At 55.7% G+C, this 20,511-nt stretch overlaps 2 protein-coding genes across 2 annotated transcripts; both read left to right on the top strand.

Annotated features, from left to right (window-relative positions):
- Positions 1-1,719: 1,719 nt before the first annotated feature.
- LOC127538784 (atherin-like) lies at positions 1,720-4,027 on the top strand. The gene is made up of 2 exons (XM_051962525.1): positions 1,720-2,181; positions 3,632-4,027. Exons 1-2 carry the CDS (start codon positions 1,720-1,722, stop codon positions 4,025-4,027), a joined length of 858 nt encoding a protein of 285 aa, XP_051818485.1.
- Positions 4,028-13,797: 9,770 nt separating this feature from the next.
- On the top strand, positions 13,798-18,277 carry UPK3A (uroplakin 3A). Its single transcript, XM_051962889.1, has 6 exons — positions 13,798-14,038; positions 14,498-14,653; positions 15,294-15,573; positions 16,272-16,354; positions 17,201-17,333; positions 17,942-18,277. The coding sequence occupies exons 1-6, from the start codon at positions 13,987-13,989 to the stop codon at positions 18,099-18,101; spliced, it is 864 nt and encodes a 287-aa protein (XP_051818849.1). The 5' UTR covers positions 13,798-13,986; the 3' UTR covers positions 18,102-18,277.
- Positions 18,278-20,511: the final 2,234 nt, after the last annotated feature.

Genomic DNA, 20,511 nt, shown 5'->3' with positions numbered 1-20,511 from the left:
ACTAGAATTGCTCCCTGAGGCAAGCAGGAGAAAGGTGCTGATAGCGATGTCCCGCCCTCTGGGGAAGTCCTCCAGGATGAAATCCAAGTCCTGCCCCTGAGACCCACCCTCTGGGAAGATGGCCGGCAGTCTTCCCTAGCCTTGCCCAGTCAGAAATCCCAGTCAAGTGTCTGAGGCTAAATTTTCCTGATTAAAATCTACTTATGGACCATCCCGTGCTGCGGCCTTCCTCTGGGTCCTTCTGCCATGGCTCTCTGCCTCCTGATCTTTCCCCTTCCTCTTCCCCTTCCCCATGGCATGAGGTATCTCCCCTAACTCCACTATGCTTCCCAGCCCCACTTCTTACAGCTAACTAACTTTTAGGGGACCTTTCAGGTCCCTTTCAGGATTTAGCCTGCCAGCTGAGGATGTGCTCCAAGCTCATGGGGTGCTCCCCTTTCTACTGCGTAATCGTGAGTCCCGTGAGGAACTTGTCTTTCATATGTTCTCTATTTCGTATTGCCCATTTCTGGTGTCCGTGTACCCCTTCATTTTGTCAGGAACCTAGTCCTAAATAATCTGCCTTTTGTCAAAGAGAACCACCATTGGGAATTGTTTGTATGACTGAACCTCAACTTTTGAGGCCTGCGGCATCCGGCGTCTACATCACCCAAATCATTTGGTCCTTGAACCACATCACTGGTCCCCTCCATCTGAAACCTCAGTTCTCCAATCACAAACTGCCCTGGGCGGGAAACCTGTGCTCTCTCCAGCACCCCGAAAAGACTTTGAACACATTTCCTAGTGAGATATTCTTTGTACCCATAGTTCCCTCTCTCTGGATAAGATGAGCTCCTGGAGGTCAGTGATTGTTTCATGTGGCCTCTGTATTCCCAGGGTCTGGTGCTTCGTGGACACTTAATAAATCTTTGTCGAACTGAATCGCACACTTGGCCAAGGATCATCCCGACTGTGGGTTCCCAGACCCGCCCGCCAGGGAAAAGACCCTCTGCTGGTTGGTGCCCTTTGCTCTCAGTGAGGACCAAAATGCCGTCCCTCTGCGGGGGCAGGCACAGGCACAGGCACCCACTGTGGCTGAGCAGATCATATGAGCTCAGAATGCGCTGCCACGGGTGGGACACAAATAGTCCCTGTGAATTTTCCAGCAATTCCCTAACTTGTGCATCTGGAGTTTTGTTTGGGCTACTTCCATTCTGCTTTGCTCAGGGAGCACATGGGGAGGGCTCCCCACACCAGGCGGTCCTGTGCCAGTGTCTCCTGAGTCATGCAATGGAGTGTCCTTGTATCGCTTTTTCTGACCACCTTGTGAGCGTTTGCCCGATGTGGGCTCTCCAGAAAGTAATCTTTTCAGCAGGTGGGCATTTGGCATCTGAACAGTGTGGCCAGCCCAGAGGATTGTGCTTTCGGTGCTAGAGCCCGAACCCTTGGCAGGTTAGTTCCAGACAGCACCTCGGGATCTGGAACCCGTCCTGCCGGGGGCTCCCCGGGAGCTTCCTAGGACAGTCGGGAGGGAGGCGATTCCCTTTCCTGCCAGGCTCCGCAGTCCAGGTTCCGTGGCCAGAGACTGAGGTCAGCACAAAGGCTCTTTAGCTTGCTGAGCAGTCCGTTTCTCCCGCGCTTTCCCACACCTCCGGAGCCAGCCCCGACGCGCACCCCCGGGAAGCAGACGGCCGACGGAAGGGGACCGGGTCGGCATTCAGACCCGCGCCTTTTGCTGGAATGGCTGGCCCACACGGGGAGCGCCCGCGTTTTCTCGGGTTAATCGTCAGGCCCGAATTTGCACGAGCCGCGGGGACTGGATCCCCGTTGTGCCGAGGCTCAGCCTCTGAGGCCGCTTTGGAGGCTGGAGACGCAAGGCGCCCCGCGCCGTCCTTGCGCTTCTGTCTGGGCTTGCGGCCTTTTCAGGTGAGACGAACTGACAGCGGAAGGGAGCTAATAGTCCGAAAGCGGGAAGGAGGAAGGAGCGGCGCGCAGGGCGGGATCGCCTCGGCAAACGCGCGGAGGTGGGAACCAGCGGAGCTCCAGAAACAGCCGCGCGCCTCGGCGGGGACACCAGAGGGGGGAAATGTGAAGGAAAAAAGTCCGGGAAATAGGCGGGAGCTGGCAAAGGGGTCGAGGCTTGCGTTTTATGTCCAAGACAATGAGGAGCCTCGGGAAGTACTGAGCGGGGACCCGTCGCAGGTGGGATTCAGTCTTTTGGCAGCTGGGAAGGAGGATTAGAGCAGAGGGAGATGGGAAGCCCAGCGACAGGGTGGCCGCGGACCCGGAAATGAGAGGGGAGGGGGCGGGGGCAGGTGGGAGGGGGACCAGTGAAGGTGACAGGGGCAGGGGCGGCTGAAGAGCCAGACCTAAAGGGGAACTAACTAGAGGGGAAAATAAGGAAAAGGGTCTCGGCTTCCAATTGTAAGTTTGACTTTACAGAAGAGGAAAGGAAAAGAGGAAGGAGAAGAGGAGAGGGGAGAAGAAAGTGGGAAACAAGGAAAAGGACAGAGGAAGAAAAAGGGCGGGGGGCAAAGAAGGAGGGAGAAGAAAGAGGAAGAAGAGGAGGAGGAGGCAGAGGGAGAGAAAGAGAGGGACGAGGGAGAAGAGGAGGAGGAAGGAGAAGAAAGGCGGGGGAAGAAGTAGGACAGGAAGAAAAAGGGAGGAGGAGAAGAAAGGAAGAAGAGGAGGAGGGAAAGGAGGAGGAGGGAGGGGAAGAGGAACAGAGGGAGAGGAGGAGGAAGAGGAGATGGAAGGGGGGAAACAAGGAGGAGGACAGAGGAAGGAAGAGGGAAGGGGACAAAGAAGGAGGGAGGAGAAGGAAGAAGAGGGAGGAGAGGAGGAGGAGGAGGAGGGACAGGGAGGGGAGAGAGCCGGGCTGGGAATGCGTCCGGCCTCGGAGCCAGGTGCTGCCATATTTTGCAGACCCCCCTCCCCACCGCCGCCCCAGCCCCGCAGGACAGCCCTGAGCCTCCCTGCGGGCCCGGGGATGCGGCTTCCATGTGTGTGGCTCCCTGATGACATCAGCTGTGGGAAGAGAAAGATGAGCTCATGCTCTCTCTTTAAAGAGATACAGCCCTTTTGTTTCCTCTTCTCGGCGGGCTTCGGGGACCCAGCCGGGTGGGCGGGGGACAATCTCGTGTGGTTGGGCCACCGAGGCACTGAATTCCTCGGTGGTCCCTGAGGTTGCATCCAGGACCGGATTTTAAAATGGCAAAAAAAATGGGGGCGGGGAGCTAGAGCAGGGGGTGCTCATCCAGGCCCCCAGCACAGCCCCACCCACTCACCTGCAGCCACAAGAGTGACCGGGGACTGTCTGGGGTTAGGACAGGAAAGGGGAATGGACTTGTGAAAAGCATGAACTGATAGGCATTTTTTTAATTAAAAAAAAAGTCCCGGTGATCTGAGTGGACCACAGGCTTAGTGGAATTCTGAGCTGACTGAGCCGCTGACAGGACCTTAGTCTGCCCGACTAGAAGCATGGAGCTGAGGCCCCTCCTGCCCCTCCCCCGCCCCCATAGACCACCTCGAGGAGGGACCAAGGACGCTCAGTCAGGAGACGGGAGAACCGGGGAGTGACTTCAAAAATCTGATGGGCCCGAAGGGCAGAAGCAGCCCACAGGTAGGAGCGGGGAGGGGGCCTAAATGGCAGCGAGTCCGGGCCAGCTTTAGCCCCGCCCAGCCCCTTGCCAGCCTCCCGCCGCCCTCCGGCCTCTTGCCCGGGGGCCAGGAATCCAGCCCGTGCCAGGCGGGGCCCTCAGCGGCTGCCCCGCGCCCCCCTCCCCCGCTGCCCCCCCCGCCACAGAGTGGGGGCCGACTTGCGGCGCCGGCTGCAGCCGGTTACGGAACCAGAAGAGTTCCCGAAGCCTCGGTGGGCGGGCGCCCCGCGGAAGCAGCCGGGGGTCTGGGGCTGCCTGACCTCCGGGGGATGGCCGCGGGCCGGGCGGGTTCAGGGGGCTGGGGCCGAGGGAGACGGGGAGGGGGGCCGCCGTTTGGCCTCCCGGGCACGTGCCGCCTCCGTCTCTGCCAAGGCGGGGCCTGCTCTTAGGCAAAGATCCCTTTCTGTGGGGCTGCCGGGAGAGGGTCTTCCCCCACTCTCCACCAGGGGGCATCCCAGGCCCGGTGTGAGCTGTTGGAGCTGGGCCAGCCCCTCCCCCCAAGGGAGGATCTGCCGCATCCCTCATTACACCTGGAAGGAAACTGAGGTTCATCCAGGGGAAGGGACTGGGCCGAGATTTGCCCAGACGCAGCCAGGGCAATAAGAGCGCCCTTGCAGGGAAGGGTCCTTGGATGGAGGAAGGGAAACGTCGTCTGTGACGGGACAGGAGAAGGAGGTCTTGGATGTTCAGAGGACCAACCCCGCATCCCAAGCAAAACCCTTCTCTCATACCCAACACCTGGTCAGCCCGCCCCTGCTTGCAGACCTCCAGGGACGGGGCGCTCACCACCTGCAGGGACGGGGAGCTCACCCCCTCCAGGGACGGGGCGCTCTCCAGGGACCGGGAGCTCACCACCTCCAGGGACGCCCGGGGAGCTCACCACCTCCCGGGACGGGGAGCTCACCTCCTCCAGGGACCGGGAGCTCACCCCCTCCAGGGACCGGGAGCTCACCCCCTCCAGGGACGGGGCGCTCACCACCTGCAGGGACGGGGCGCTCTCCAGGGACTGGGCGCTCACCACCTGCAGGGACCGGGAGCTCGCCACCTCCAGGGACGCCCGGGGAGCTCATCACCTCCATAGACGGGGAGCTCACCCCCTCCCGGGACGGGGAGCTCACCACCTCCAGGGACGCCCGGGGAGCTCACCCCCTCCCGGGACCGGGAGCTCACCACCTCCAGGGGTCATCCATTCCACTTTGGGGTGGGTTGAAATTCGAGGGAGTCAATCAGTAATTATTAAGGGCTTAGGAAATTTCCCCTGAAGCGAAATTCATCTCCCTGTAACCTCCCGCCACTCCTAGCTTTTCCCTCTGAGTTCAAGCAAAAAAGTGAATCCATTAAGGCAGAGGCTCACCACATCTGAAGTCCGGAAGTGGCTTTGGATCACAGCCAGGCCATTGTCCCTGGAAAGAAGCTGGAAGACCGCGCAAAACGTTCCCATAAAAGTCATATTGCAAAAGAAAACAGCCCCCGCCCCCCCAAAAAAGCCCTCAGAAAATAAAATAAATAAGAAAAAGGCTGCTTCAATCTGTCCTCAGACCCCGTCAGTTCTTTCTCTGGGAATGGACCGCACTGTTCATCAAGTCCTTCCCAGTCGCCTTGGATCATTGTATTGCTGAGAGGAGCAAAGTCATTCACGGCCGATCATCCCATCCTATCGCTGTTACTTTGCACACGGCACATTTCACTTCGCATCACCCGCGGAGGGAGGACTTCCCAGGTTTTTCTGAAAGCATCCTGCTTATTATTTCTCACAGAACAAGAGTGTTCCAGCAAAATCACGTGCCACACTTTGGCCAGCCATTCCCCAGTGTTGGCATCCCCCACTTTCCAGTTCTTTGCCCTAAGACAAGAGCCGCTAAAATATTTTTGCGCATATAGGTCCTTTCCTTTGTTTTGTTTTTGTTTTTTAATCTCTTTTGGGAGAAGTGCCCAAGAATGGCATTGTTAGATCATAAGATAACTTTTTATTTTCCACGAATTCATTTTATTTTTCCCACTATTTATTTTTGAAATAGCTTTTCCTTTTTTTTTTATTTTAAAAAACAAAAGAAAAAAGGAAAAACAGAAAAGGAATGCAAAACGAAATAAAACAAAAACAAAAGAGAACATTGTCATGTGCCCAGCAGAACATCGGGGAGGGAGCAAAATATAGAACAATAAAATAACAATAAGAAAGAAACACACCTATATGTGTATATATTAGTAGAAGAAATTATATTCATGATTCCTCATCTTTTCCTTGTTTCCTTGTAAATTATTCTTTTGTTTTCTGCTGTCTACTTTTTTACTTTATTGTTTTTTTCCCTTTTTATCCTCACCCCCTCCCAACCAAACTATAGTTAAGATTCATTTATGTATACATACATAGATATATACATACACATACCGTCCCCCTTACACACACATCTTTCCTCTCTCCGCTAACTCTTTGCTTTGATTCTGCCCCTTAACTTGCCTTGTTATTTTTTAACTTCTCCCACTCATGGATCCCCCTTGTGTCTTCTTCCCTATTTTTCAAAATACATGCAAATTTAGTTTTCATCATTATCCTCACAAAACCTTGGGTTCCATATTTTTCCCCCTTCCCTCCCCACCTCAACATTCATTTCTGCAACATTTTGAGTGCCATTTTTTTTCTCTCTCCCTCCCCAAGACACAAAGCAATCTGCTATAGGTTATGCATGTGATGTGAAGTGACTATCTTCCCCTGTCCCAAAGGAGCCCAAATCCTGTTCCTATAGAAGAGCGTCATTCTATTGTCTCCAAACCGATTAGCATCTTTACAGATATTCCCAACAGCCTTTGAGAGACTGGTTAGCCTATCTCTAGACAGAGATCTGGAAGCCAGGTACCTTCCATCCAGTTCTCTGACCCTCCCTCCTGGTTCCAGCCTTTGCATCTGAGAAACCCCAAGCCTCTATTTCCCCCCTAAAGGATCTGTATGTTGAAGATGTTTACCAAGTTCTCTTCAGGACTGAGCCCTTTCTAAGATGATTCTCTCTCCCTCCTCATAGTGCCCTCCCTCTAAGGGCCCCTTTCTCCTAACTCTAGCTTAGTGTGCTTAACTGCTCCGTGGATCTAACCTGCCAATCAAAGGCATCTTTAGGCCTCAAGGCCTATTCTTTTAATGGGTTCTTCCCAATTCCTTTCCTTTCCAACTATACACTCGCCCAATTCTATTTCATATTTGCCATTCCTAGTGCCTATTTGACATCTGATTTTGTCTATAAAGTCTTCGCCTAAATAAACCTTCCTCTTGGCAAAGAGAATGGCCATTGAGAATTTGTCACATGTTTATTTCAAACTAGGACCAGCTACCTCAACCTCATCGCATGGACAATCATTTTAAACAAATTTCCATATTTACCATAGTGGGAAAAAAAAATCGGAGCACAAGGGGGAACCACAAGAAAGAAGAAGCAACTTAAAAAAAAAAAAAAAAGGTGTATCCAGACTCCTTAGACTTCTCTCTGGATCGGGATTAGATTTTCCATCCCAAGTTCATTGGGATTGTCTTAGGATCACTGTATTGCTGAGAAGAGCCCAAGTGTGTGTCAGCCGATCATCACACAATCTCTGTGGCTGTGTACAATATTCTCCTGGTTCCGCTCACTTGCACCAGTTCATTCTAAGTCTCTCCAGGTCTCTCCAGCCTGCTCATCATTTCTTGTGGAACCGTAGTATTCCATTATATTTATATTCATTCATTCCTCAACTCTATCCAATCTCCAAAAAGAACAGTTTCGCACCTGGGGGTCCTTTTCCCTCCTTGAAGATTTCCTGGGATACAGACCCAGCAGTGACACTGTTGGGTCAAAGGAGATGCCAAATTTTATAGCTCTCTGGACATAGTTCCAAATTGGAACGGTTGGGTCAGTTCACAACTCCACCCACAATGCCAGTTTTCCCACATCCCTCCAACATCTATCATTATCTTTTTCTCATCTTAACTAATGGGATATGTGTGAGGTGCTACCTCAGAATTGTTTTAATTTACATCTCTCTAATCAACAGTGACAGAGCATTTTTTTCATATGACTAGAATTGGTTTTAATTTCTTCATCTGAAAATTGTCAGTGCCCGTGTTTGGATCATTTATGAATCCGGGGGGATGTATATCCTTATAAATCTGACTGAGTTCTCTCTCTACTTTAGAAACGAGGCCTTTATCGGAAACACTGCCTGTAAAACTTGTTTCTCACGAGCATAAGCTCTGAAGGAGTGACTTCCCATAAAGATAGGACACGTTCAGCCACGAGATGGATGACTACAAGGGCAGGGCCACCGGCCTCTCTCCCTCCCAGCCCCTCCATTCAGTAACCAAAGAGATTTTCCTAAATGTCACCCCTTACTCTATAAACTTCAGAGCTCCCTATCGCTTCTGGGATCATTGTCCAGCATTCAAAGCCCTTTACAACCCAGCCTGCTTCTCTCTCTCCCGTACCTCACTCCCTAAATGGTCTCATCGTTCAAGGGACTCTGGCCCCCCGGCTATGAAGGCACCAGACCTCTGTCTCTGGGCCCCTAAGCTGCTTCCCTGTGCCCTGGCATCCCTGGCTCCCCCCTCCCCCTGCCTTTTCTGAGCCCCCCAAATGCCCACACCCCTCCGGAAGTCGCCTGCCCTATCCCCCATTAGGGGATCCCTGAGGATCTTTCCTTATATCCCCAATACTCAGGCCCGATGTCCAGCACATCATGGAAGCTTAATGAAAGCCTATGGACTTCATTTGCTAAAATGTGTCTGTGTGTGTGAGAGAGACACAGGACTCTGGGGATGTTGGGGGGAGGAGCAGCCCCAGAGCCAGGCCTGAAGCTGGGATATGGGACTGGAGAGGAGCTGTTCTGCCTCAGTTTCCCTGAACTGTTCTGCCTCAGTTTCCCTGGTGGCAACTCCCTCTTCCTGGCCATTAGGACGGAGGTAATTAGGGCTGCAGGGCTCCGGCCACTGGCATTCCAAAGTAAAACTCCAGACGGCTAATCTCAAATGCTTGGGCATCTCCTGGGCCCGGACTTCCCATCTCTGAGCTTCTTCCCTCCCAATTTTTCAGATTTTGTGATCCTTCCTTCACCTCCAACCTGTCAGAATTAAAAGTTAGGGTCCTCCCCAGTGCTCTGCCCTCCCTCTTTGCCTTTGTTTCCCTAAAAAAGTCTCTGGAATTACTCACTCGTGGCTGGGTGCTTCGAGACAAGAGTCCCCCCCAGCCGGCTGGTCACGGCCGGTCCAGACTCTCCACTGTTAAAATATTAAAACCTCTCATCTCTATCTGGCCTCAGTGTCTCTGGCATTTCACCGCTCTGGTCCAGCCTCCAAAGCCCAGGGAGATGGCCCTTCCCATGGCAGCAGCCCCGTACTGGCAGGGCTCCTAATTTCCCTGTGGGCCCCCCAGCGTGGGCCAGGGCATCTCTGTGACAACCCAAAGGAGTGACCCTGTGAGGCGAGCATTGGGTGTGGCGAGGGCCTGGTGCTTCCTGCCCCTGAGGCTTTTCTGACTGCCCAGTCCAAAGGCTCCCGAGGACCTTACCGAGAGACTCCTGGCACCTGCGGTCAAGGAGGGATGGGGGAAAGGTCAGCCGGCTGAAGAGCAGAGCAGCTGGGGGAGGGCCCTGAGTCAGCCCGAGGGTCCTCCCAGGCATCCGGATGAACCAGTCTGGGCCTCCCAGATTGAATGTGGAACGCAGATAAGCCGAGGGTGGAACAGCAAGTGGCTTTTGTGGTTGGTTGGCCGGTTCCTGAGCCATTTGACCTAATGGGGGTAGACCTGGGCCTGCTGCTGCCTTACAAGTTCCCAATTCCCTTCCCTGAGAGGGCAGGGACTGCTTCCTGTGCTCTTCTGTGGCTGGAGCCTGGCCAGGACAAAGCCATCATGTGGGGGAGAAAGACCCCTTGGGGAGGAGAGCCTCGGGCTGGTTCTGCTTGGGCCCCCGGCCATCAATCAGCCCAACTCCAGGTGTAGAGTGAGGCCGAGGGAGGGCTGGCCGACCCACCAGTCAGCCAGCCTTTGGTCAGCCCTTCTCACTGTGGGAATCAAAGAAAAGAAAAGTGTTCCTGCCCTCAAGGGGCTTCCCCGTTAATGGGGAAAACATGCCAGACAAACACAGTAAAGGGCTCTGCAGAGAGAGAGGGAGAGACAGAGGGAGGAAGGGAGAGGGGAGGGAGACAGAGGAGAATGAGAAAGAGGGAGAGGAAGGGAACGGGAGACAGAAGAAAGGAGGGAAAGAGAGGAGAGAGTGTAATGCTGAAGAAACTGAGCAAGACAAGAGATTAGAGACCAATTCAATAGTTTATTAAATGGGACCGATGGACCCATGGTTGATCCCAGGGCTAGACGAGAATATCGTCTCGGAGAGTCCGGCCCCGACTATCGGGACAGCAAGCTTTTTATAGAATAACAAGAACAGTGACATAGTGGGGGAGGTACCTAGGTGGGGATGGTGGGGGAGGCCCCTAGGATGACACAATGGAGGGGGGTTACTGATATTCTAATGACATCTAAAATGGCTAAACCTTTATTTTGTCAAACATTAAGAAGGAATATCTATAACCTAAAGATAAAAAAACCTTTATCTCAAGCATTAAGAGGGAAAGGTTATAACCTGAGGAAGAATAACTCAATAGGATAATTGGAGAAACTGGGTCACGACATTAAAAAGGGAACTTTGGCACAACAAGAGGAGAGGGAGAGAAAAGGAGGAGAGGGAAAAGAGGCAGAGGGAGGGAGGGAAAAGAAAGGAGAGGGAAAGATAGAGAGAGGGGAGCGATGAGGTCTAGATATGGGACACCTTAATGAAATTAGGGTTTAATTGAGGTCTAGTGGCAGGTTCGGGGTACAGGGAGTCAAATAGAGTTTCCATGTAACCCCTTTGCATTCGGCACAAGGATATGGAGTTAAATAAGGTCTAGGAGTGGCGCGAGTCCCCAATAAAAGCATTTATTGGCCCGAAAAGCTAGATTGATAGAAGAGGTTTATTATGGGGTTTGGAGGTAAGGTTAAAGTATAGTTAAGGAAATAGGTGAAGATAGAGATAAGAAGGGCACCGGACACAGGGTTCCAGTGGACAGAGGGTCCTGGCGTGCCAGGGATAAGGCTGGCATGTTTGGGACCCTGCAAAGAGGGGGTTCCAGCGTGTTCCTTTTATAATGGGAGATTTAGCTAGAGAGGCCTGTGGGAGTAGCCCCAAGTTGGCTCAGATCCTGGTGGGGCTGGGACAGGCCCGGATCTTCTATTGGAATTCAAAGGGACCAAGATTTGGGAATCAAAAGGTCTGGATTGATCAACTAGGAGGGGTTGGGAATCCGAAAGAAAGGAACAATCACTTCTTCAAGGGACCACACTTGCATGAGGGAGGAGAGGGGAGAGAGGACTCTCAGAGCAGGTGAAGTCACAGATTTCTTCCTCGTTGTCTAACTAGGGTCATGGTCTACGTCTAAGCCCCCTCCTCCCATGGATGCTGGGTGTGTTTGTGAGGAGTGAACCAGATTCTTAAGAGCACACTTAGTAGTAACTGACTTCCCCATGTTATTTGGTAAAAATGAGTGCACTGGTGCTGGGGACCCACAGGAGGAGAAGCGGAGTCTCTGAAAGGCAGCTCTGGAGCCTGGAGTGGGAGTGGCCAGCCTCGGGGGGCCTGAACTGCCCCCGGGGAGCAGAAGGTGGGGAGATGCTGCTCAACATTGGGACTTAGGGGCCCTGTCGGTTTACTGGGCTTCGAAGTAAGGGGCAAAGATTTTATTATGCTACTAAGAGGGGCGTTAACAGTTAACTGGGGGAAGCCACATGGCCCCTGAGACCATTGCCTGGGAGCTAGCTTCCACGAGAAGCCAGACCGCCCCCAAGAAAAGAAAGAGAAGGAGGCCCCCGAAGTCCAGACCGTGGTTGCCAGCTATCTCAAATGAATTTGCCTCAGTTTGCAGGCTTGAACCCATCTCCTGGGGGCAAAGTGTATTATTTGCCCCTTAGTCAAGAGGCAAAGCTTATTAAAAAGCAAGGAGGCGTCATTACTGGGCCGACTGAATGGGGAGCAAGTTCAGGAAATTCAGGAGCTGGGAGATAAGTGAATTCTCTAGCTCAGGGTGGGCTGGGGAGGAAACTCCAAGGAAGGGAGGGGTCTCGGAGTCCGGTTCCCGCGGGAGTTTCCTGAGGCAAAGAGCTGTCTGGGTTGCGGGCGGTCCCAAAGCTGGAAGATTTAGGGCTTCTGATTTACTGCCTCTCCCAAGGTCAGGGGGCCTCCTGCTGTATCACCCTGAGGAGGGAATTCACCATTGCCAGCTATTGGGAGCTCAGCCCAAAGAAGGAGAAAGAGGGGGAGCTGCTGCATATGGTCAAGTCCTTTGAGGGGAAATATCACAACTTGGCTTTGATTGTAAAGAGAGGACTTCACCGACCTCCCTCCCAAGCCCACCACAAAAGGCTACTTCAGACTGGGAAGAGCGGACAGCGCTCGGCCATGCTTGCCTCGGGAGCAGCAGGGCTTCCAGATTGTGGACAGTAATTCAGGCTCTCTGTCTCCACCCATCTAGCTACCCAGGACTTCACCCCGGGCCAGGACCTTCCACACAAAGCCACGTGGTGGTGGTGGTGGGGGCTGCCACGTCGCATTTCTGATTCCGGGTGAGCTCGGGGTCCACCAGATCTTTTCCACAAGACTGGTTACGGAGCTTTATCTCCTGCATCTTGTTCCTGTGACTATATTTTGACCTCAGTGTCTTGGAGACCGGGAGATGTGGTTTCTGGCTCTGTGACCTCGGTCATCTGAGCCGACAGACCCAGTCACTGAGAAGGAATTCGTTCGTGATAGTTCGGCTCCTCATTCCAGAGATGGCCAGACAGGGCTGGGGTAGCCCAACAGCCCGAGCCTGGAAATGGCTCAGGCCGGGTTTTCTGGCCGCCCGCGTCCGGCCGGAGCTGCCCCACAGAAGGATGGGGTACCAGAGTGGGCCCTCCCCCGGGGGCAGTAGGAGCCCCTTCTGAGAAGGCTGGTGTCCAAGGTTCTGATAACACCAAAGATGTGCTCGAATCGTGCAGGCAAAAGCTCTTTGACATCTGAGTCGGGGATGAGGGAAGTTTCTAAAAAGCTGTTGGTCATTATTTTGAGGGGTTTTAAAAAATATTCTTTCTCTATTTGGGAAGGCAGATGGTAAAAGCCAGAAAGAATGTTAGAACAAGGATGGCAGACCCAGGAGGGAGCCAGAGGGGAACCTAGAACAGGGGATGTCAGAGCTGGGAGGGGGCTTAGAACAGGGGATGTCAGGGCTGGGAGGGGGCTTAGAACAGGGGATGTCAGGGCTGGGAGGGGGCTTAGAACAGGGGATGTCAGGGCTGGGAGGGAGCTTAGAACAGGGAGTGTCAGAACTGGGAGGGGGCTTAGAACAGGGGATGTCAGAGCTCAAAGGGGGCTCATAACACCCAATCTTGTCTAATAAGCACTAAGTACCCAGTAGACCTAGTGCTAGCTGGGATTGCCAAGATAGGACAGAACGAAATCAAACAGCAGTCCCTGTCATCAGCAGCTGACAGGCAGAGAAGCCTCGCTCTGGCCAATTAAGGGGAGGAAGCTGGACGCTTCCTGGGGGAACAGGGGAAGGCTTCCTCTGGGAGGGAGAATAGGAGCAGAGTCTTGAGGGAGGCTGGGGGGACATGCAGGAGAAGGAGGAGAAGACCACTGACTGGATGGGCAGATGCAGGGTGGGGGGAGCAGGGCAGTGACCCTGGAAAGATGGGCGGAGGCCAGAGCATTAATCCGGGTGCCTACTTTGTGCCAGGCCCCGTTCTAGGTCTGAGTGGGGCGAGATGCCCAGACCAGCATGAAACCGTCCCTGCCTTCATGGAGTTCCCTTGGTCGGATTCCTTTGGCATCTGTGTGAGGGGTGGATCGGAGAGGGAGGCCCTGGAGGCAGCGAGGCTGTGATGAGGCTGTTGCCACCGTGCTGGTGAGAACGGAGAAGGGGAAGATGGGGGACGGGTGGAGGCAGAGTGGGAAAGGTGGACTGGAAATCCAGGCTCTTAGAATAGGGTGTTGGTCCAGCCTCTGCCCCCAGGAATGCCTGATCACGGAGCCGCCAAGATCCCCATTGATGTTGCCCCGATAAAGGAGGCAGACAAACATAGGGGGGAGGGGGGACCAGAAATATGGGTTTTGCAGTCACCTTTCCTCTCCTCCTGCCAGGTGAGGGCAAGGGGTGGTTCAGTGTGATGCAAAGCACCTGGCGGAGGAGGATGCCGATTGGTTTGGGGGTGGGGCGGGGCGGGGCAAGCTCTAGGTCCCCAGGGTCCCCCGGGGAAAAGGAGCAGTCGTCAAGCCCCTTTACTCCATCCCTACTTGGCCCAAACATCCCCAGAACCCGGCCATGTGTCCCCTATGGGCTGTGCTTGCTCTGGGCTGGCTGCCTCTGAGCCTGGGTAAGTGATGCCTTCTCCGTCTTCCTTCCTTCCTTCTCCGCCAAAGAGCAGGCAAGGACCTCAGTGAGTGGGGGGAGGAACCTCCTTTTGCAGAGGAAAAGACTCATATGAAGGCTAGTGAGCTGACCAAGGTCTCCTGTGACAGCTCTGCCTCCTACATCATCTAAGCCTCCTTCCCACCATTCTCTAGAATGTCCTAGCGAAGCTTGGGGAGTGGGAAGGCGTGTTTAGAGACCAGGAACATGGACCACGAATGGAGGACGTGCCCCTTAGAGTCAGAGGGGCCCCAGATTTGGGGGTGGGGAAGACTGGCGTTCCCATGGCACCTCTGACAGTCCCCAGCTGTGATTCTGCACAAGTTCCTTCAATCCTTGAAGCCTCAGTCTCTCCAGCCGTAAAATGAGGGGGTGGGCTCCCTTTCAGCTCCCCTGATCCTCCCCCACCCCATTTGCCCCCCAGCAGTGGACCTGGAGCCTCAGCTGGCCAGCATCATGTTTGCCACCAACAACCCCACCTTGACCACCATCACCCTGGAGAAGCCCTTCTGTATGTTCAATGCCTCCAACCAGCACAACGTCTCCTATGAGGTCCACCTGTACGTGATGGTGAACTCAGGTCAGCTCAGTTCTGGGGCGCAGCTCCTGGGAGGCCAGAGCACTGGCTGAGAGTCAGGATAACCGAGTCTGATCCCGTCTCGTGCCGCCAAAAAGCCCCCCAAAAGCAGTTCCCTCTACTCGCCTGTTTCCTTAACTGTAAAATGGGCTAGTTCCGACTTCAATGAGTTGTAAGAGAGCTGGTGCTCTTTCACTACTTGCCAGGTCCATCCCTCTCTCTGTGGCTCCCCGGAACCCCTGCTGCCTCTGTTCCTAGAATCCAGGCTTAGATTGACAGGCCTGCACGGCCAACCTCACCATTTTCCAGTGGGGGAAACTGAGGCTCAGGCTCATTCATAATCTGCCCGGGATGTGCCCGAGGCCGCAGACAACCAGCTTTCTCTCTCCATCCTGGGTTTTAGCTCGGGGTGGGAGTCATACCTCCTTGCCCCGCTGCCGGATGATGGGAGAAGCCGCAGTGCGTTCACTGAGTGCTGTCTACATGCCCTGGAGCTGCGTCCTCCTGGGGCTGTGTCCGGCTCAGCCTGTCTTGCTCCCCCTGCCCCTGCCCAAGGTGACATCCCGGAAGTGGCTGCTGTCCATGCTGAAGGTGCTGATCCCGACACTAACGGTGGACCTCCCCCTGGGGAGCTGCCTTTCAGGGAGCGTCTGGCGGGCCGTGGTCCAGGACAATCGCAGCTTCCCAATCAACAGCACCTTCCAGGAGACGGTGGGAGGGCAGAGAGCGCCATACAAGGCCGCCTCCTTCGTCCTGCCCCAGTGTGCTGACCCGCCCGACCTGAACGAGGCCGGGGACCCGAGCAAAGCCGATGAGATCCTCCGTGCCTACCTGGTCAGGGTCGGAAATGACACTTACTGCTTACTAGACCCCAACTTTAAGGGGGCCTGCAACCCCCCTCTCACGAGGGCCACGGCGTACAGGTGGGTAGGCATCCCTCTCCTATAGCGCTGCCAAGCCAGAATCCCAGCCTAGGAGACTGCCAGATTTTCTCCAGTCACTCGGGACAACCCCTACCTGACCCAGAATCCCCTCCCCCCGGCATCCTTGACAGTGGAGCCCTCCAGCCTTTGCCAGACCTCCGGTGGGGGGCACTCCTTGGCGGCTGAGGAGAACCACTCGATGTCAGCGAAGCTCTTCTGGTTAAATTATGTTCCTCATACTGAACTTCTTCCCAGTTGTCCTGGTTCGGCCCTCTGGGACCCAGCAAAACGGAGATGAACTTCCATCTAATTCATTTCTTATTTCTTAAGGGCCCTTCGGAGGAGCCCTGTGCCCCCTGGGTATCTCTTCTGGAGCATATCCTCAATTTCTGTGGTCATTCTCCCTGGACTCCTTTCTCTCCATCTGCAGAATGAAGAGGGTAAACTAGGAGGTCCCTGAGATCCCTTTTACCTTCAAAATTTGATATTCTCTGTGCCAAGCTCCCTCCCAGCCCCGATCGTCCCCGTTCTAAGGTTCCTCCCAGCTTTGATGGTCCCTGTTCTAGGGAACCTCCCAGCTCTGCCATTCCCTGCTGTAATCTCCCTCCCAGCTCTGATAGTCCCTGTTCTAAACTCCCTTTCAAATTTTCTGTCGAAGCTAGTTTGCTTTTGTGACATCCTGTTCTTTCACCTTTCAGGTTCAAATATGTCTTAGTCAATACATTAAGTGGTTTTGTGGAGGATCAGACCCTGTGGTCTCAGCCAGTTCGGACCAACCAGAGTAAGTGCCTGAGGGTGGGTGAATTGAGGTGCCGCTGGCCCTCCTGTAGCTCTCCAAGGTCTAGATAAGCTCTTGCCTCCTCTTCCTGCTCGGCAGGCGAGGTGAGGAGGAAGCCAAGGCTGTGACTATGGAAGGGAAGGGTTGGAGTGACATCGGAAGGAAAGAGTTTGAACTGGCCTCCAGATCTTGTGGGGGTCTTCAAGTCTAGCTCTCTTCCTACCCTGGGCTTGCTTCTCAAAATCTCAGGTCCCGAGTCCCCTCAGCTCATGGGTCATGACTCCATGACGTGGGCTCTCTCTTCCCAGCCCCATCGGCTGCCTCTCAGAAATCTCCACTAACTCTCCTGAGCCCCTCCCCTCATGCCTTGGGCTTTCCATGCTTTGGGGCTCTTCCTGGCCCTGTCATTGCCTCTCAGAGGTCTCTGGTGCTCTCTTGCCGCCCCTCCTCTCCTGGCAAGCCTGATGCTTGCTAGTGAACCGGGCTCGTGCTCGGGCTGGCGCCTGGTGACGAATGGAGAGGGGACACGAAGGAGGAGCCACTGGGGCCCGATTCTTTCTCCTTCTTGCTGTCTTCACGCTTTCCCTTTCCCTCTCTTCTGCCATCACCCCCGTGTCATCAGTGATAATAACCATGGCTGAGCCCGCCCCCCACTGAGAGAGGTGCAGAAGGAGGCGAGTGCAGGAAGCTCGGGGGAGGACAGCACGAGTCCTTGGAGGCTTCCAGCCCCTGAGCCTGGATGAGACATGCCATCCATGGCCCCAAGGACGCGAGGAACGAGCATGGGCAGCCGCCAGCCAGCACCGTGACTACGAGGTGCGCTAAGCTCCCTCCTGTCGCCTCTTCCAGTCTCTCCACCCTCGGACATTGACTTGTGGCCCGGCAGGCGAAGCGGAGCCATGATTGTCATCACCTCCATCCTGAGCACCCTGACCTTCTTCCTGCTGGTGGGCTTCGCGGCTGCCGCCGTCTTCAGCTTCGTGTGAGTCGCTGCCTCCCGGGGGACACGAGACCCGCTCCCAGGCCACCGAATAGCTCGGCTCCGCGAGCTGGTCCCACGCAGGGCAGGCTCCTGGCCACCTCTCCGCCCCGGGCCTTGGGGAATGAGAATGTCCGGGCGGGCAGGGGTCGCGGGCCAGTGACGTGGGCCCCTCATCTGCCGCGGCCCCATCCGGGCTCCCTCAGCTGGAATACAGCCGGGACAGGGGCTCGTCCCTCAGCCGAGGGCTCTGCCACGGGCTTGTTCTGACTTTATTCAGCTCCAAGATGAAGATGAGAATCTGGCCAGTCACCTCTCAGTTATCATGGGGCTCACGTGCCGATGAGCGCAGACAAGCTTTACCGGGGGAAAAGAGCGGCTGGGCCGGGGGGAGCGGAGCAGGGCCGGGGGGAGCGGCCGGCCCACCGAACCAAAGGAAGAAGAGTCCTGGGCTGGGGAGAAGGCGGGGCGGCGGTCCTGTCCTGGGTCCCTTTTGCTCCCACATCACTGAAGATCAGCAAGCCCTCTTTTAACCTGGTGCCCTGGGGCACGGCCCTCGGGAGCCCACTGCAGTGAGCCCGTTCTCATGCCCGTCTGTCTCTCTTGCGCAGGAGCCTGGGGAGCCCAGACTTAGAGATGCAGCACGAGTCTCAGATCAGCCAGGAGGCGGCTGCCAGAGCGCAGGGAACCCAAGAGCCTTCCTATGCCTCTGGGAACCGAAGGCAGTCTGTGGACCCGGCCGAGGTTTACGCCAGCAAGCTGCAGGGCTGAGCCGCGTCAGGCAAACTCCGGGCGACGGGTGCAGACGTGGTCCTGAGCGCCGATGCCCCGCGTGCGGGCCAGCGGGCAGGGGTGTGTCTGAAAGGACTAGCTGCCGGCATCCGCTCCCGAGGTTTCTTCCGCTCTCGGGAGGGGAGCAATCAATAAAAGTGGCCCCATTGACTCGCCCTGGTTCTTCTGTTGGTTTTGCTCTTGCTGGTGGGTCCTGGAGGTTCTGAATAAATGCCCGGCCGTTGATCCACCGGGGACTCCTGGTTAAGATTTCCCTGACCAGAGCGAGGGTATTGTGTCCAGGGGAGGCTGCTCCCGGCCCCCGTTGCCTTGTGTTCACCGTCACTTGCTGCCCGTGGTGTCATCTGGTCACTCTGACACTGCAGTGTCCGGGGGGACCTCGGTTCCTCTGCACACTGTTCTCTCAAAGGGAAATGTTCTGTCCCTTTCCCCAAAATTGCCGCTAAGGCCACTTTGCAGAACTTTCCAAGCTTGCCCCGAGGGGTGGAGGAATAGCCTGGACTTGAGATTTGGAGTCCGGGGCAGGAGCCGAGTTCAAGTCTCCTTCTACACTTCCTGCTGGCCTCCGCCCCCTCGCCTAGAACAGCTTCTGCTCAATTCAGAAAGACCTTACACAGCCTCGAGTAGTGCATTCGGGGGGACTGGGGACAGGGAGGGGAAGCAAAGTCGAGAGCCCCGTCCTCCTGCTGCTCCCGTTTGTCAGGCAGGGAGACGGAGAGAGATGAGGCGGGATCTCTGAGGAGTGGGGAGGAGGCAGGGCGGCCAGGCGGGTGTAAACAATTCTGTCAGCAGGGAGGAGCACTGAGAGGATGATCACCCCCAGGCCAGCACAGGGAGCACTGAGAGGATGATCACCCCCCAGGCCAGCACAGGGAGCACTGAGAGGATGATCACCCCCAGGCCAGCACAGGGAGCACTGAGAGGATGATCACCCCCAGGCCAGCACAGGGAGCACTGAGAGGATGATCACCCCCAGGGCAGCACAGGGAGCACTGAGAGGATGATCACCCCCAGGGCAGCAAGGGGAGCACTGAGAGGATGATCACCCCCAGGCCAGCACAGGGAGCACTGAGAGGATGATCACCCCCAGGCCAGCACAGGGAGCACTGAGAGGATGATCACCCCCAGGGCAGCACAGGGAGCACTGAGAGGATGATCACCCCCAGGGCAGCAAGGGGAGCACTGAGAGGATGATCATCCCCAGGGCAGCACAGGGAGCGCTGAGAGGATGATCACCCCCAGGCCAGCACAGGGAGCACTGAGAGGATGATCACCCCCAGGCCAGCACAGGGAGCACTGAGAGGATGATCACCCCCAGGGCAGCAAGGGGAGCACTGAGAGGATGATCATCCCCAGGGCAGCACAGGGAGCGCTGAGAGGATGATCACCCCCAGGCCAGCACAGGGAGCACTGAGAGGATGATCACCCCCAGGCCAGCACAGGGAGCACTGAGAGGATGATCACCCCCAGGGCAGCACAGGGAGCACTGAGAGGATGATCACCCCCAGGGCAGCACAGGGAGCACTGAGAGGATGATCACCCCCAGGGCAGCACAGGGAGCACTGAGAGGATGATCATCCCCAGGCCAGCAAGGGGAGTACTGAGAGGATGATCACCTCCAGGGCAGCACAGGGAGCATTGAGAGGATGATCACCTCCAGGGCAGCACAGGGAGCACTGAGAGGATGATCACCCCCCAGGCCAGCACAGGGAGCACTGAGAGGATGATCACCCCCCAGGCCAGCACAGGGAGCACTGAGAGGATGATCACCCCCCAGGCCAGCACAGGGAGCACTGAGAGGATGATCACCCCCCAGGCCAGCACAGGGAGCACTGAGAGGATGATCACCCCAGGGCAGCACAGGAACAACTGAGAGGATGATCACCCCCAGGCCAGCACAGGGAGCACTGAGAGGATGATCACCCCCAGGCCAGCACAGGGAGCACTGAGAGGATGATCACCCCCCAGGCCAGCACAGGGAGCACTGAGAGGATGATCACCCCCAGGCCAGCACAGGGAGCACTGAGAGGATGATCACCCCCAGGCCAGCACAGGGAGCACTGAGAGGATGATCACCCCCCAGGCCAGCACAGGGAGCATTGAGAGGATGATCACCCCCCTAGGCTACGAGGGAGGAGCACTGAGAGGATGATCACCCCCAGGCCAGCACAGGGAGCACTGAGAGGATGATCACCCCCCAGGCTACGAGGGAGGAGCACTGAGAGGATGATCACCCCCAGGCCAGCACAGGGAGCACTGAGAGGATGATCACCCCCAGGCCAGCACAGGAACAACTGAGAGGATGATCACCCCCAGGCCAGCACAGGGAGCACTGAGAGGATGATCCCCCCAGGGCAGCACAGGGAGCACTGAGAGGATGATCATCCCC

Source organism: Antechinus flavipes, chromosome 5 (assembly GCF_016432865.1).
Source record: "Antechinus flavipes isolate AdamAnt ecotype Samford, QLD, Australia chromosome 5, AdamAnt_v2, whole genome shotgun sequence".
In the NCBI taxonomy this organism is placed as follows: Eukaryota; Metazoa; Chordata; class Mammalia; order Dasyuromorphia; family Dasyuridae; genus Antechinus; species Antechinus flavipes.
Note: the sequence above shows the minus strand (reverse complement) of the source record. Positions and strands in the feature narration are given on the sequence as shown.